At 35.9% G+C, this 17,780-nt stretch overlaps 1 protein-coding gene across 3 annotated transcripts in view; it reads left to right on the top strand.

Annotated features, from left to right (window-relative positions):
• The first annotated feature begins 1,384 nt into the window (after nt 1-1,384).
• Nucleotides 1,385-17,780, top strand: part of KIFAP3 (kinesin associated protein 3) — a 158,413-nt gene continuing 142,017 nt past the window's right edge. The window contains exons 1-2 of one of the 3 annotated variants that reach the window (XM_060296557.1): nt 1,385-1,672; nt 17,207-17,338. In XM_060296557.1, coding sequence (XP_060152540.1) covers nt 1,641-1,672; nt 17,207-17,338 — 164 coding nt within the window. In that variant the 5' untranslated portion in view covers nt 1,385-1,640. The remainder of the gene's footprint in view (nt 1,673-17,206; nt 17,339-17,780) is intronic. The other 2 variants (XM_030875504.2, XM_030875507.2) reach the window with 2 other exon arrangements.

Raw genomic sequence — 17,780 nt, forward strand, 5'->3', positions numbered from 1 at the left:
CAGTTTTGAGAATGAATATTTGGGGGAAAAAAAAACAACAACAGAAAATAGGAAGTCCAGTTAGGAAAGAATTACAGTATTCCAAGTCTGAAATGGTTAGGCTAGTAGGTAGAAGGGAGAAAGGAGAAGAAAGCTGGATTGCAGGAATATCTTGAAGGAAGAAAAGATAAAATTTTGAAATAGTTTAATAAGAGGGCATGATACAAAGAAAGATGTCAAAGTTATCTCCATACAGTCCTCCCTGGAAGACTGGAAGAATGACTACAACACTGACAGAAATAGTGTAGCCTGTGTGAATGGGTGGGCGATAAAAATCTCTTAGTCGGTATGGACTGTGTCTATATTTAATATTCCATGCAGTGCACTGCATTAACTTACTGCATCTGAAAAAGGCAGTGGAACAATGGTGTAGACACAGTGCAAGGTGACTAAAAATATAGAACTAGAAGCGAGTGACAGGTGAGAAGTGGGAGTAGAAATGCCTCCTTTGTTATCCCTAGAGCCTGGTTTGATGTCTGCCACAAAGCTGGCCCTCAATTAATATTTATTGAATAAATGAACGTAAGTCATTTGCAGAGATGAGAAAGCTGAGCCTATGGGAATAGATCTCAGAAAGAGGACATTACTTGCTAAGGTTCAAAAACAGCCCTATGGATTCCACGTATAAGTGGTATCACATCGTATTTGTGTCTTTCTGACTCACTTCACTTCCTATAAGAGATTGGCACAATACTGTAAATCAACTATATTTCAATAAAAAACCAACAAAACAGAAAAACAGCCCTTTGGCCCTATGGTCTGAATTGCCAACAGCTGCCTGTCTTAGAGGAAATGATTCCAAACGTAGCCCGAGTCAGGGATAGTTTAGGAGTTGTAATTTCAGGAGCTGTGTGTGTGTGTGTGTGTGTGTGCGGGGCAGGGGTGCATTCTAGATTTAGGATACCAAAATGGAAGTGAGAGATTTGCCCCTCGATCAAAGTTGATATTAATTGTATTCATTTCGTTAAGGGTCAGCCTATCTGCACAAGTTCCAGCTTCTCAGTGCAATCAGTGCAGTTCCTTTTCCACAATGCCCCAAATACAAACCTTTCTTTACAGGTTACCAGCCGAGGGCCTGACTGCTCTAGAGCATTCTCTAATTAAAAGGTTAACGGATTTCCTTTCCCTCTTTTCAAGCGAAGGACCTGAAATATCAATTCGACTGACCGGGATGACTCTTTCAATTCCCATCCTCAAGGGGGCGGTGACCACGGAGCCACTCCTTAACCACGCGCGCTGAAATCTGCTGCAAATACCTTCACGTTCCGCTCCAGGGTGCGTCAGATTAGTCCCAAAGGCCAGCACCGCATACTGAGCCTGCGCGTATTGGCGCCGCGGAGTAGGCGCATGCGCTTTGAGGCGGAGCTCATACAGGCCGCTCTGGGCGGGTCTGGGCAGCGCCAGCGTTTTGGGGCCTAGGAGCCGTGGGAGGAGCCGGCGGCTTCACCCTGGTAACCAGAGCGCTGTAGCTGCCCCGCCTTGCAGGCCTCAGGACTGTCATCGCCTTTGGGTGTGGGGTACTTTGGCCAGCGTCCCCGGAAATAGCCCCGCCGGCCTCTCTCAGACACCCCCATCCTCCCCACGCCGCCGTCGCCGCCGCCATGCAGGGGGAGGACGCCAGATACCTCAAAAGGTGACGACCCCCCAAGGCTCGGTCCTACCCTCCTTGCCCGGACCCTGAGGTTATTCTTAAAAGGTTCTTGGGTTGGCCGTGAGATGTCACTGGGCAAAGCTTACAAGAGGGGTGGGAGACAGGGGAGAAATCACGGAAAGGGAGGGGGGAAAAGGTGAATTAAAAAGAGGAAGGGGCCCTTAGGGGGTGCGGGTTTCTCCAGCCTCTTACCTGACTCAGCGGGGACCTGACAGCATTGCAGATGGTTTCCTTGCTACATTACATTGTTCAGGGTAGAGGAACGAAGGGCGGAGTAAACTGCGTCTTCCTATTTTTCCCCGATACTCCGACTCTCCATTTTCCTTTAATAGATAAATCCTGTGGGATCCTGGAACTGAAGTCTTCTGGCGCCTCTGTACTATGTCTCCAATTTGGGGTTCACTGCCATGGGGTTTTGAAATGAAGGGGAAAGAAGTGGTGGCTTTTAATTAATGGGAGACTGGATTGAGATGTTGCTTTCCAGTTTATTTCTGCTTTCCTCATCCATTTCACTGCCATGTATACAGTATAATTTTTGTAGGAGGTTCGTAATTATCAAGAGGTTTGTTCAGGAGCTTGACATGAAACAGGCCATCATTTCTTTAGTTTAAAAATATATGTAGTATCAATTACTCCTTAAAGAAAAATGTAATCTGTTGGGATTATTTATTTGACTCAGGTCAAAGATAAGATCATCCCTCAAAAAAGAATAACTCTCACTGGACCAAGAGTTAGCAGTGATCCAGTACAAAAAAATATTTTAATTAGGAGTCTCCATTTTTAGCTAAGTCCCTGTTACTGATTGTGCAAATACCCTGGAAAATCACATGTATTCTTTTGGACTCAGTTTCCTTATCTAAAAATGGGGCAAGTATTACTTTATGATAGGTATAAGGACCAAATATGAAAATGTTTTAAAAAGATAAAACATGCATGTAAGGTGGTGGCATCATTTCAATTCATAGTATACTTTTACTGAACGTATTTATCCCAGCTTGGCAGGGCCCTGATCATCACAGAAAGATCTAACCTTTAAATAGACTCTTAAAAGGGATTGAAATTATTGTAAAATCAATCAAGCAACCAACTGTATTCACTGTCTTTTTAGGCCTGAAGCATATATTGCCTGCCTGTCCCATTTTATAGAAATATATCTGAAACTGTTACATAACCAGAGCTTATCAGTAAAAATTTCAAAAAAGAATATGTAATCATAACAAGTATATAGTCAGCATTTATTTCCTCACTGCATTTTACTTACATTGGTCATTTAAAATATCTTGATTGAAAATTTGGTGAAAGAAGAAAACAAGAAATTCTTTCTCCTTCAACTTTAAAATCAAGGTTGTTCTAGAGCAAAGAGTCACTATTATATCATTAGCTTATTTTCATGTAATGTAGTTGTGCCAGAAAATAGTTTTTCTTAGGATTCTGGTATCCTGTGGTCCCTTAGGCATCCTGTGACTTGTAATTCGTAACCTATTGCTTACTTTTAAAGCTAAATTATGTGGAGTTCAACAAAAAAATCAGACAAGTCACTATAATGTTTGAAGTAAAATAAGGTCAGAATCTGGACAGGCTGAAATATACACTTCTCAATTTTGTCTAATTTTGACAATATAAATAGTTTGCATTGCCTGCTTTCAGTTTAGAAATGTGCATCCAACATATAATCATATAGGCCCGATGGCTTATGATATGACAGAACATTCCATTTTAATGATTGATTCTTTGATAGTAATTACATATATTCATTCCTTTTGCAATATTTTTACTTTTATTATTTTGTTTTTAACAAGAGGGCAGTATGTTTTCAATCTAATTGACTCATTCTAATTTTAATTATTTAATTTCAGTGGTTTCATTGTAGCTATCACTGAGGAATCTCTAGTCTCTATATGTTTACATGTGTAATAGATTATAGAATCAAAAATGAGGTTTCATTTTTTGTTCTGCTACCCATTAGTGTTCTGATTCAATAGTGCTTAATACATACTTACCAAATACTTAGACCATGCCTAGCATTGTTCTGATCACTGAGGAAATGATTAAATAGACACAGTTCATATCCTCAGTCAGATATGCACACAAATAAATAGACAGTTAATCTAGTGGGTTTTGTTTTTTGCCTCTTAAAACTCTCTGATGGCTTTCCATTGCTCTTAGAGTTACAGCACCAACCTTTTCAGCTTCATCTGTCTCTGCTCCCCTCCTGCCCCCAACAATTCCATACTTCAGGCTTACAGAAATAACTTCTTTTAGATCCCTATGTGTTTCAGTGTTAGACTCCAAGTGCCCTTCCCATTGCCTGGTATTTGCCTTGTTCTTTATCCAGCTAACTCTTCATCTTACCTGTTTTAGCTTAAATGTCACTTTTTCTAGAAGGTATTTCCTGAGCTGCCCTTTCCCACCCCACAATCTGCCATCCAGGTCAGATATACCTGCTAGCTTCCATGATAGCTAATACCTTGTCTTTTCTCATTCTTACTATTTTATTGTTATTGTTTGTCTTTCCTGCTGGTCTATAAGCTTCAGAAGGGTAAGAATTTTGCATCAGTATTCATAAAGGATATTCATAAATTATATTCAAAAATATATTCTGTTTTTATGGCGTCTTTGTCTTTCTTTGGTATCAGGGTAATGGTGGCCTCATAGAATGAATTAAGAAGTGTTCCCTCTTTTTCTAGTTTTTGGAGGAGTTTGAGAAGGATTGGTGTTAATTTGTACAATTCACCAGTGAAACTACCTGGTTTTGGACTTTGTTGGGAAGTTTTGATCACTTATTCAACCTCTTATTTTGGGGGAATTCAGAATTTCTATTTCTTTTGAGTCAGTTTTGGTAGTGTGTGAATTTCTAGCAGTTTGTCCATTTCATCTAGGTTATCTACTTTGTTGGCTTACAGTTGTTCATAGTATTTTTTTTTATTTCTATGAGGTCAGAGATAATAGTAATAATGTCCCACTTTAATTTCCAATTCTAGTAATTTGAGTCTTCTCCCTTTTTTTCTTAGTTTAACTAAAGGTTTGTCAATTTTGTTGAACTTTTCAAAGAACCAACTTTTAATTGTTTGATTTCCTCTATTGCTTTTCTATTCTCTATTTCTTTTATCTCTGTCTCTATTATTTCCTCCCTTCTACTAGCTTGTTGTTTAGTTTGCTTTTTCTAGTTCCTCAAGGTGGAAAATTAGGTCATTGAGTTGAAATCTTTTCTTTAATTGAGATATAATTGACATATACCATTATAATAGTTTCAGTTGTACAACATAATGATCCAGTATTTGTATATATTGCCAAATGATTACCACAGTAAGTCTAGTTAACATCTGTCACTATACAGTAACTTTTTTATTGTGATGAGACTTTTAAGATTTACTCACTTAGCAGTTTTTCATATATACAATATAGTATTATTAACCATAGTCACCATGCTGTACATAACAGCCCCAGGACTCATTTATTTTATAGCTGGAAGTTTATACCTTTTTACCAGCTTCACCTACTTCATCCACTTCAACCACTTCCCACCTTTGGCAACCACCAATTTGTTATCTGTATTTGTGAGTTCAGGTTTTGTTTGTTTTGCTTTATTTTTAGATAAAAATAAATAGTGAGATCATATGGCATTTGTTTTTCTATCTCTGACTTATTTTACTTAGCACATTGCCCTAAGCTCTATTCATGTTGCAAATGACAAAATTTTCTTCTTTTTTATGGCTGAATAATATTCCAGTGTGTGTGTGGGGGGTGGGGGTGGGTGTATACACAGATATACGTATATTTTATCCATTCATCCATTGACTGACACTTAGGGTGCTTCCATGTCTTAGCTGTTGTAAATAATGCTGCAGTGAACATGGAGGTACATATATCTTTTGGAGTTAGTGTTTTCATTTCTTTTGGATAAATACCCAGAACAGAATTGCTGGATCATATGGAAGTTCAATTTTCAATTTTTTGAGAAACCTCCACACTGTTTTCCATAGTGGCTGAACCAATATAAATTCCTACCAACAGTTCACAGGCTTCTCTTTTCTTCACATCCTCTCCAGCACTTGTTATTTCTTGACTTTCTGATAATAACCATTCTAACAGGTGTGAGGTGATATTGTGATTTTGATTTTATATTTCTGATGATTAGTGATGTTGAACACCTTTTTATGTAATGTACCTGTTGCCCATCTATATATATTCTTTTGGAAAAACGTCTGTTCAGATCCTCTGCCCATTTTTTGCTTAGATTGGTTTTTTGCTATTGAGTTGTATGAGCTCCTTATATATATATTTTGGATATTAATCCCTTATCAGATATATGATTTGCAAATATTTTCTCCCATTTGGTAGGTTGCCTTTTAATTTTGTTGATGGTTTTCTTTGCTCTGTAGAAGCTTTTTGGTTTGATGTAGTACCAGTCATTTATTTTTGCTTTTGTTGCCTTAGTTTTTGGTGTCAGATCCAAAAAATGATCACCAAGACCAAAGGCAAGGAGCTTACTGCCTATGTTTTCTTCTAGGAATTTTATGGTTTCAGGTCTTACATTTAAGGCTTTAATCCATTTTGAGTTGATTTGTGTGTATGGTATAAGATAGCGGTACAGTTTTGTTCTTTTGCATATGGCCATCTAGTTTTCTCAACACTATTTATTAAAAGGACTGTCTTTTCCCAGGTGTATATTCTTGGCTCCTCTGTCATAAATTAATTGGCCATATATGTGTGGGTTTATTTCTGGGCTCTCTATTTTTTCTGTTGATCTGTGTGTCTGTTTTTATGCCAATATCATACTGTTTTGATTACTGTAGCTTTGTAATATAGATTAAAATCAGGATGCATGATGCTGCCAACTTTGTTCTTCTTTCTCAAGATTGTTTTGGCTATTCAGGCTCTTTTGTGTTTCTGTACAAATTTTAGGATTTTTTTGTTCTATTTCTGTGAAAAATGCCATTGAGAATTTGATAGGAATTGCATTGAATCTTTAGATTGCTTTGGATAGTATGGACATTTTAACAATTTTAATTCTTCCAGTTCATAAGCATGGAATATCTTTCCATTTATTTGAGTCTTTTTCAGTTTATTCCATTATTGTCTTATGGTTTTCAACATACAGGTCTTTCACATCCTTGGTTAAATTTATTTCTTAGGTATTTTATTCTTTTTGATGCGTTTGTAAATGAGATTGTTTTCTTAATTTCTCTTTCTGGTAGTTCATATTAGTGTAAGGAAATGCAACTAACTTATATACATTGATTTTGTATCCTGCAACTTTACTGAATTTGTTTATTCTAACAGTTTTTTGGTGGAGTCTTTAGGATTTTCTTTATATAATATCATGTCATGTGCAAATAGTGATGGCTTTATTTATTCCTTTTTGATTTGGATACTTTTCATTTCTTTTTCTTGCCCAATTACTTTGGCTACCACTTCCAATACTGCGTTGAATAGAAGTAGCAAGACTTGGCATCCTTGCCTTGTTGTTGATCTTTCAGGAAAAGCTTTCAATATTTCACCCGTAAGTATAATGTTAGCTGTGGGCCTGTCATATACCGTCTATATTGTTGAGTTTCGTCCCTCAATATCTACTTTGTTGAGAGTTTTTATAATAAATGTATGTTGAATTTTGTCAAATGCTTTTCCCACATTTATTGAGATGGTATTATATGACTTTTATCCTTCATTTTGTTTGTGGTGTATCACATTGATTGATTCATGTTTGTTGAACCATCTTCATATCTCTGGAATAAATTCCACTTGATAATGGTGTATGATTGTTGTTTTAAAGTATTGTTGAATTCAGTTTTGTAGCATTTTGTTGAGGATTTTTGCATCTGTATTCATCAGATTTGTTTTTTTTGGTGTCTTTGTCTGGTTTTGATATAACAGTAATGCTGGCCTCATTAAATGAGTTTGGGAGTGTCCTTTCCTCGTCAGTTTTTGAGAAGAGTTTGAAAAGGATTGGTGTTAATTCTTCCAATGTTTGATAGAATTCACCCATGAAGCCATCTGGTCCTGGGCTTTTTGGGGAAGGTTTTTGACTACTGTTTTAATCTCCTTATTAGGAATCAGTCTGTTCTGATTTTCTATTTCTTCATGATTCAGTCTTGAGAGGTTGTATGTTTCTAGGAATTTATCCATTTCTTCTATGTTGTCTAATTTGTTGGAGTTAATTTTTAATAGTAGTTTCTTGAGATCTTTTATATTTCTGTGGTAACAATTGTAATGTCTCTTTTATTTCTGATTTTATTTATGGGCATACCTTGTTTTATTGCCTTTTGCTTTATTGCACTTTGCAGATATTGCATTCTTTATAAGTTAATGTTTGTGGCACCCCTGAGCCAAGCAAGTCTCTTGGTGCCATTGTTCCAACAGCATTTGTTCACTTCTTGTCTCTGTCACATTTGGTAATTCTCCCAATATTTCAAATTTTTTCATTATTACTATATTTGTTATGGTGATTTGTGATCAGTTATCACTTATGTTACTATTGCAAAAGATTATATCTTGCTGAAGGCGCAGCTGCTTAGCATTTTTTAGAAATAAATATCTTTAAAAATAAGGTATGTACATTGATTTTTAAACATAATGCTATTGCACACTTAGTATATCACAGTATAGTGTAAACATAACATTTATGTGCACTGGGAAACCAAAAAATTCACATGACTTGCTTTATAATGATACTCACCTTATTGCAGTGATCTGGAACTGAACCTGCAATATCTGCAAGGTATGCCTGTGTTTGAGTCCTCTCTTTTTTTCTTGGTTAGCCTAGCTAAAGGTTTGTCAATTTTATTTACCTTTCCAGAGAACCACCCCTTAGTTTCATTGATCTTTCCTGTTGTCTTTATAGTATCTATTTCATTTATTTCCCTTCTAATCTTTGTTTTTTCCTACCTTTTACTAACTCTGGGCTTTGTTTGCTATTTTTTCTCCAATTGCTTAAGATGTAAAGTTAGATTGTTTATTTAAGATCATTTTTTTGTTTCTTGATGTAGGCATTTATCTCTATGAATTTCCCTCTTAGAACTGCTTTTCTGTATCCTTTAAGTTTTGGTGTGTTGTATTTCCACCTTTACTTGTTTAAAGGTATTGATTTCTTCTTTGACACATTGGTTGTTCAGTAGTATGTGCTGAAACTTTATATGTGAATTTTCCAGTTTCTTCTTGTAATTAATTCTTAGTCTCATACTATTGTGGTTGGCAAAGATACTTGATACGATTGCAGTCTTCTTAAAAATATTAAAACTTGTTTTGTGGCCTAACATATGATCTATCCTTGAGACTGTTTTATGAGCACTTGAGAAGAATGTGTATTCTGTTCCTTTGGGTGGAATGTTCTGTTTATGTTTGTTAAGTTCATTTGGTCTAATGTGTCATTTAAGGCCAATGTTTCCTTATTAAATTTCTGTCTAGGTAATCTGTTCATTGATGAAAGTGAGGTATTAAAGTCTCTTCCTACTACTGTATTGCTGTGTATTTCTCCCTTTAGGTCTTTTAATATTTTCTTTATATATTTAAGTGCTCCTATTTTGGGCATATAAATATTTACAAATGTTTTATTTTCTTATTGGATTGACCCCTGTATTATCATATAATACCCTTCTTTGTCTCTTATTACAGTCTTTATCTTAAAGTCTATTTTACCCAACATAAATATAGCTACCCCAGCTTTCTTTTGATTTCCATTTTTATGGAATACGTTTTTCCATTCCTTCATTCAATCTGAGTGTGCACTTGCATTTGAAGTGAGTCTCTTGTAGGCAGCATATAGATGGGTCATTTTTTAAAACCATTTATCCACTCTGTATCTTTTGATTGGAGAATTTAGTCCATTTACGTTCAAAGTAATGATTGATAGGTAGATACTTATTGTCATTTTGTTCATTGTTTTCTGACTGTTTTGTAATTCCTCTGTTCCTCCTTCTCTTGCTCTCTTCATTTGTGATTTGTAGATTTTCTCTAGTGTCATTAGATTTCTTTATCTTTTGTGTATCTACTATAGGTTTTTGCTTTGTGGTTACCATGAGGCTTATGTAAAAACATTTATAACAGTCTATTTCAAGTTGTTAACACCCTAAGATTGAACACATTCTAAAGCTCTACATTTTTACTCTCCCCTCATTTTACGTTTTTGATGTCACCATTTACATTTTTTTAATCTTGTGTGTCTTTAACAAATGTTTGTAGTTACAGTTATTTTTACTACTTTATCTCTTAACTTTCATGCTAGCTTTATAAGTGATCAACCTACCACCTTTACAACATTTTAGATTATTCTGAGTTTTACAACATATTTACCTTTACCAGTGAGATTTGTATTTTCATAAATCTTTCAGGAAAACTATCTGTCCTTCAATTCACTAGGAGAACTTGGCTGTGTAGACTAAAAAGTGGTTGGCAGGGCTTCCCTGGTGGCACAGTGGTTGAGAGTCCACCTGCCGATGCAGGGGACATGGGTTTGTGCCCCGGTCTGGGAAGATCCCACATGCCGCGGAGCGGCTGGGCCCGTGAGCCATGGCCGCTGAGCCTGAGCCTCTGGAGCCTGTGCTCTGCAATGGGAGAGGCCCACGTACTGCAAAAACAAACAAACAAACAAAAAAAAAAAAACTGGTTGGCAGTTTTTTCCTCTCAGCACTTTGAATATATTTTGCTACTTCTGGCCTGCAAAATTTCTGCTGAAAATCTGCTGATAGTCTTATGGGGGTTCCCCTTGCATGCAACAAGTTGTTTTTCTCTTACTGTTTTTTTAAGATTCTCTCCTTGTCTTTGATTTTTGACACTTTAATTATAATGTGTCTTATTGTGGCTGTCTTTGGATTTATCTTTTTTTGGAACTCTCTGGACTTCCTGGATCTGGATGTCTGTTTCTTTCTTCAGGTTAATGGAGCTTTCAGCCATTATTTCTTAAAATAAGTTTTCTGCCCCTTTCTCTTCTCCTTCTAGGACCCCTCTATTGCAAATGTTGGTCTGCTTGATGTTAACTTATAAATTCCTTAAGCTGTCTTCACCCCTTTTTTGTTCTTTTTACTTCTCTGGGTGTGTTCCGTTGCCCTGTCTTTGAGTTAACTGATCCTTTCCTCTGCTTCATCGAGTCTAATGTTGAAGCCCTTTGTTGTATCTTTAAGTTCAATTATTGTGTTCTTCAACTCTGTGACTTCCATTTGGTACTTTAATATTTTCTATCTCTGTTGAAATTCTCACTTTGTTCATCCATTCTTCCCCTGAACTTAGCAAGCATCTTTACGATCATTACTTTTAACTCTTTATCATATACATCATTTATCTCTGTTTCATTATGGTCTTTTTCTGAGGTTTTATCTTGTTCTTGAAACACATTCCTCTGTTTCTTCATTTTCCTTGACTCTGTGTTGGTTTCTATGCATTAGATAAAACAGCCACCCCTCCCATTCTGGAAGGAGTGGTCTTGTTTAGGAGATGAACCTTTTTATTCAACCATGCCTAGCTCTTGGTTGTCTTTCAGACCTTAGTGATTGTCCAAGTAGCCTACTTTATTTTATATATAATATATATATATTTTATATATATTTATTTATATATATATTTTTATATATATATATTATATATATATATTTTTAGTATATATATATATACTATTTTTAGTGCTCCCTCTGAGCTGAGTTCTGGGGTAATAACCAGTTAATAACTGTTTTTTTTTCTTTCACTAATGTCTCTTTGAACTCATGAATACAAGCCCCAGTGGCCACCAGAACCAGGTAATCACCTGGGTGGCAGCCACAAAAACTGGGGCACCAGATAAGTGTACAAGCTCTCCTCCAGGATATACTAGTGCTCTGGAGTGGGACAGAGGGAGAGTGCTCTCCCAGGTCTCTGGAGAGGATGACAGTCAGCCTTTAGATGTGTTTAATTAGAAGCCTGCCGCTAAGTCCACAGCTATGAAGATAAGCTAACAGATCTCTTTCATAGAAAGATTAGTTGCCTCAGTCTGTTGCCTCTCTGCTGTGCCCTGGGAGTGGTAGCCAGTTAAGAACTCCCTTTCTCTGTTATGGTCCTGTGGGTCCTGGGAACGTAATCCCTGAGGGCCACCAGAGTCAGGTGATCTAGAGGTGTCCCCTGGGCAGCAGCTGCAATAATCAGGGCACCAGAAGACAGCAGTACAAGCTCTTTTCTGGGAGATACTGGTGATCTGGAGAGCATAAAGATGGAACCTGCCAGCCTCCATCCTGTGTATTTCAGTAGACTCATATGCTAAATTAGATGCTGGTCCCTCAGGCTGACCCTTTAAGATAAACAAATAATCCTTTTTAACAGAAAGTCTAGGTGCTTTTTAGTCAGTTGCCTCTGCACTAGGCTTTAGGGTGGGTGAGCTTGCATGTGCAAGCCCTTTAAGAACTGTTTCAACTGTTTTGATATAGCCACTGGGGTCTCATGGAAGTTAGATGTTTTGGGGGTTTGTCTCTCAGGTGTAGGTCTTAAAAGTTGGGTTCCAGATGTAGGGTTCAAATCCTTCATTCCTCAAGTAGCAGCTCAGGTGTGAGTTTTTGCCCAGTTGTGGGTCTCCACACCAGATGTGGGGTTTATGGCAAGATTGTGTCTCAGTCTCTCTTATTTGCTTCAATGTGGGTTTTCTTGTTTGCTCAATTTGTGGGCATTGCTCAGCTAGTTTGGGTTTTTTGTTTTTCTTTTTTTTAGTTGCGGCGTGTGGACTCCCCCTGCATTGGGAGCCCCCTGCATTGGGAGCATGGAGTCTTAACCACTGGATCACCAGGGAAGTCCCAAGGTGGGGGCGGGGGGGCATTCAGAGGAAATTGTTTCATAGATGGTATAGACTCAGTGCATCTATGGGAGGAGGTAAGTTCAGGAACCTCCTACATCACAGTCTTGAACACAAACCTGTAATAAACCCTTTTGACAGCAATAATTTTTAAAAAAACCTGTTTAATGAAAAATAAAGGGATAAATTTTGTTTCTCTAGGAAATTGATGATGAATATGGAGCACAGTGTTAGTCAGCATCTGTTATCTGTTGTAGGGATCATAATGATATCATCGACCACATGAAGTCTAGAAACATCAGGATGTACTTTAGAAGTTAGTAGTTAAGAATACTCTGCCTGAAGGTGACAATTATCACATGTAGATAAAGAAAGGTATATCTTATATCAGTCTGTGAAGCATGACTTCATATTGAGATTAAAAAAGCAAAACTTTTTCTAAATCAATTTAGCACATTTTTGGTTCCAGTTTTCTTGTTCAGGTTAAAAAAAAAAAAAGGTGAGGTAGACCTGTTATTAAGAAGGCTCCATTAGTACAAGAAATTTGCAGACAGTTAAAAGATATAAGTTTAATATCAATGTCATAAGATGCTACAAATAGTAAATCAGTTAATTCTAATAATGGGCTAAATTATTTCTCACCTGATTCATGGATTCCAAATAAAGCATTTGAAGTTCATTGTCGCAATTGTTAAATATCTGACATCATTATGAATGCCATGTTAAATTCAGTTTAGAAGTATATTTATAATAGGCAGGAGATGGAAACAACCTAAGTGTCCATCATTGGATGAATGGATAAAGAAGATGTGGCACATATATACAATGGAATATTACTCAGCCATAAAAAGAAATGAAATTGAGCTATTTGTAATGAGGTGGATGGACCTAGAGTCTGTCATACAGAGTGAAGTAAGTCAGAAAGAGAAAGACAAATACCGTATGCTAACACATATATATGGAATTTAAGAAAAAAAATGTCATGAAGAACCTAGGGGTAAGACAGGAATAAAGACACAGACCTACTAGAGAATGGACTTGAGGATATGGGGAGGGGAAAGGGTAAGCTGTGACAAAGTGAGAGAGTGGCATGGACATATATACACTACCAAACGTAAAATAGATAGCTAGTGGGAAGCAGCTGCATAGCACAGGGAGATCAGCTCGGTGCTTTGTGACCACCTAGAGGGGTGGGATAGGGAGTGTGGGAGGGAGGGAGGGTCAAGAGGGAAGAGATATGGGGATATATGTATATGTATAGCTGATTCACTTTGTTATAAAGCAGAAACTAACACACCATTGTAAAGCAATTATACTCCAATAAAGATGTTAAAAAAAAAGAAGTATAGCATTTAAGATAAAATTGTTCATTTTGTGGTGATAATACAAGTATAAATTTTGATGAGGCACATTGCTATGGTAAAAGCAATTTTTCATACTAAATCAGCTATCAATAGCAGATGTGTACTTGTCACAGGTTGCATGTAGACATAATTCATAATTGTGTCCAAAAAGCTGGAATATTTTACCAACCAAAATAGAATTTGAAACCATGTTTGTCAATTTTAAAATATTTATATCATTCGTAAATATAGAGTAACTGAATTACAAAATGTTTTGAGCCTTTAGAGAACTACTTTGTAAATCAGCCAATTGTCCTGCAAATGGTTTTGAACGTTTTGTGAGGGAATCTTGTAAATTTCATGCAATGTAAGTTAGAAATAAAGAATCAAGGTGATATATACAGTGGAATATTACTCAGCCATAAAAAGAAACGAAATTGAGTTATTTGTAGTGAGGTGGATGGACCTAGAGTCTGTTGTACAGAGTGAAGTAAGTCAGAAAGAGAAAAACAAATACCGTATGCTAACACATATATATGGAATCTAAGAAAAAAAAAAAAGGTCATGAAGAACCTAGGGGTAAGACGGGAATAAAGACACAGACCTACTAGAGAATGGACTTGAGGATATGGGGAGGGGGAAGGGTAAGCTGTGACAAAGCGAGAGAGTGGCATGGACATATATACACTACCAAACGTAAAATAGCTAGCTAGTGGGAAGCAGCCGTATAGCACAGGGAGATCAGCTCGGTGGTTTGTGACCACCTAGAGGGGTGGGTTAGGGAGGGTGGGAGGGAGGGAGACACAAGAGGGAAGAGATATGGGAACATATGTATATGTATAACTGATTCACTTTGTTATAAAGCAGAAACTAACACCATTGTAAAGCAATTATACTCCAATAAAGATGTTAAAAAAAAAGAATTAAGGTGTTCAACAAATGGAGTATCTAGTATTTGACTATATGAAGTTCTAAAGGCAAAGTATTCTTTTAAAGTCATTATATAGTAATTTTGGAAAGTATGTTACACACAGTATATATAATATGAGCTTAGTTGGTAATATGTGTATTTTATATATTCAGTGGCAGTGCCAAGGGGAACAGGGAAGAGGTTTATCCATCCCATAATCTCCATCAGCCCCCACAATGATATAAACATTTAATACTTGTGTCAACCTTATGTGAATTGCTATTCAAATGTAGTTTTAACTCTACCAGATTGCTACCCTTAAGCCTCTTTAAAGAAATTCTAGAGCTGACATTCTCTCATTATATATTATTTACATATAGATAGAAAAATGTCTGGATGTGTATGTGCTAAATGGTAACAATTGGTTTCTTCTAACTTTTTCAGTTTATTTTTTCTCTTTGCTAATTTCTGTGTTGTTTTTTTACAGTAAGCATAAATTGTATTAGTAATAAAAAATAAATATTATAAAATTAATTAACTTTTTTAAAACACACATACAGAAAAGAAAAAAGCAAACGAAAGCTGAAAAGCAATAGTGAGGTTCTTTGAACTATTTGATTTCTTTGGAGAAAGGCAAAATATCAGACCAGAGGATAACAATTATGCTTTTCCGTCAGTTGTTAATATGTGGAAGACCCTCTTTGAAAGTGTTGGTATAAGGTTACTCTTAGGATCTGCACTTACATTTCATCCTTATGATTCTTTTCAATTGGATACAGTTACACTCTCCTATATAAGAAGTTCAGTACTGGGGTTGCTCTCCATTTCATCAGGAAGCAAATAACTAGTTCTCTTTATAATTAGTTTCTTTAATGCTACATTACATATGTTTTTCAGCTCTCTTACTTACTCTCTTGATTCCTGTGGTTTCTCTAGCTTTTGACTGATAGTCTGAACTTGTATGCATTTATCTTATCTTTTGGAAGCTGTACCATTCTCTTTAATATGTGTGTATATATCTAATAACCCAACTCCCTGTTTTTTACTGGCCTACCTGGTTTTTGCTTTTATTCTTTATAGGCTTTGTTCTGTATGTCTTACTGTCAATTTAGTTGCTGACCTACCTAGACTCTAGCTTCTGTATATTTGATTTCCTACTCTGTCTCTACACTTGACTCTTAATCATTGTACTAATACAGACTGAAGAGCCTTACCCTTGTTGTAATAAAGAATTCTGGTGAAAAAAAATTTAAAAATTACATTGAAAATATGCATAATAAGCCAATTATTCCTAACTGAAGGAAAAGCTTTGAGTTTCTGTTTATTGGAATTTAAGGTGTTGTCATATTTCTATTCCTTCCCATTAGGCTAAAAGACCTCACTAGCCAGCTAGCTGGCTCGGACTACAGTGGGTAATTTTGCTTGTTTCCATTGCTTAATCTCCTTTAATAAAACTCATTTTATCAGATCCTAAAGTGGCCAATAACAAGTAGTGATTAATTCATTATTGTGGCAACATGGATGGACCTGGAAGATATTATGCTTAGTGAAATGTCAGGCGGAGAAAGACAAATACTGTATGTTTTCACTTATATGTAAAATATAAAAATAAAACAAATCAACAAATATAACATCACAGAAACAGACTCTGAGATACAGATAGCAAACTAGTGGTCCTCAGAAGGGAGAGGTGTAGGGCGAGGGCCAAAATAGGTGAAGGGGATTAGCAGGTACAAATAGCTAGGTATAAAATAAGTTACAAGGATATAATGTACAGCACAAGGATTATAGCCAAAGTAAAAATATAAAATCACTATGTTGTACACTTGAAACCAGTATAATATTGTAAGGCAACTATACTTCAATTAAAAAAATTTGTTCTATAACTGTAGGGGTCTGGGGACAAAGTATATACAATCTTTCTATTGAAACTACTGATGGCACTATAATTGGAGATCTGTGACTATAGAATATAACCTATAAATGCTTTTTTGTTACACAACTTGTGTGTGATTTGAAGAATGATTTAGGTACTAATTCAATTTATATAATTATGTAAGATAATACATAATATTATTTTGCAGTTTAGATAATTCATGTCATTCTGTGATACAGTTAATGGGCCAATTATTGGGCAGTTTATTTTTTTTAATATAAATTTTGGGGTAGCTACCTTTGGTTTTGAATTGCTGACTTTTGGTTGAGGTTATTCTCTCCAAAACCATCTTAATTGTTTGTTTTATTCACTGGCTATTATGCATGATTCTTTGGGTAAATGTATTTTTTCTCAGAACTATTCATAAAGGTACTTTCTGCAAGACCAAGAATTACATGTACAGTACAGAGTTTACAGAGTTGGAGAAAAAGAGTTATTTCTTGGTCCAAGTCAAGAGTAAATCTGATTTAAATGCATATGTTAATCCAGCGCACATGTTTTTGGAACTAGGAACTAGATAAAAACCTTGCATGTTTTGTGAGCTTTTAATGTAGCTATGTCTGTTTTTATTTTATATTAATAGGAAAGTTAAAGGAGGAAATATTGATGTACATCCATCAGAAAAAGCACTCATTGTTCAATATGAAGTGGAAGCTACCATTCTTGGAGAAATGGGGGATCCCATGTTGGGAGAACGAAAGGAATGCCAAAAAATGTAAGTTTTCTTCATTTGTGCACATTTGAAAGTAGTAAACTTTATAGAATTCTGATGTTATTTAAACTTGCATAGATGATAAATGATTATGGTGTTCTTACAGACATACATTATCTCAGTGAAGCAGAGACTATATTAAATTATAAATATAGAGTATATTCCAGAGAAAATCATGTTTATGTGAGCATAATTGGAATCTAATGAAAAATGCCTATTCTTATTTATCCCATTTAGTAAATGCATATAATAGAATATAACTTGTGAAATCAACTATAAAAGATATGTTTATATAGGACTTTTTAGCTTATTTAGGAAATTTGTATCTTAGGGGATCCTGTGTTGTTCTTTCTTCCCTGGAATTACAGAAAGTGATATGACATCCAGAATTCACAAATGGGGCATGTACCTTGAATTCATCCCTTAAAAATCTAGCGCTGTGAAA

Source organism: Globicephala melas, chromosome 1, assembly GCF_963455315.2.
Source record: "Globicephala melas chromosome 1, mGloMel1.2, whole genome shotgun sequence".
Taxonomy (NCBI): Eukaryota; Metazoa; Chordata; class Mammalia; order Artiodactyla; family Delphinidae; genus Globicephala; species Globicephala melas.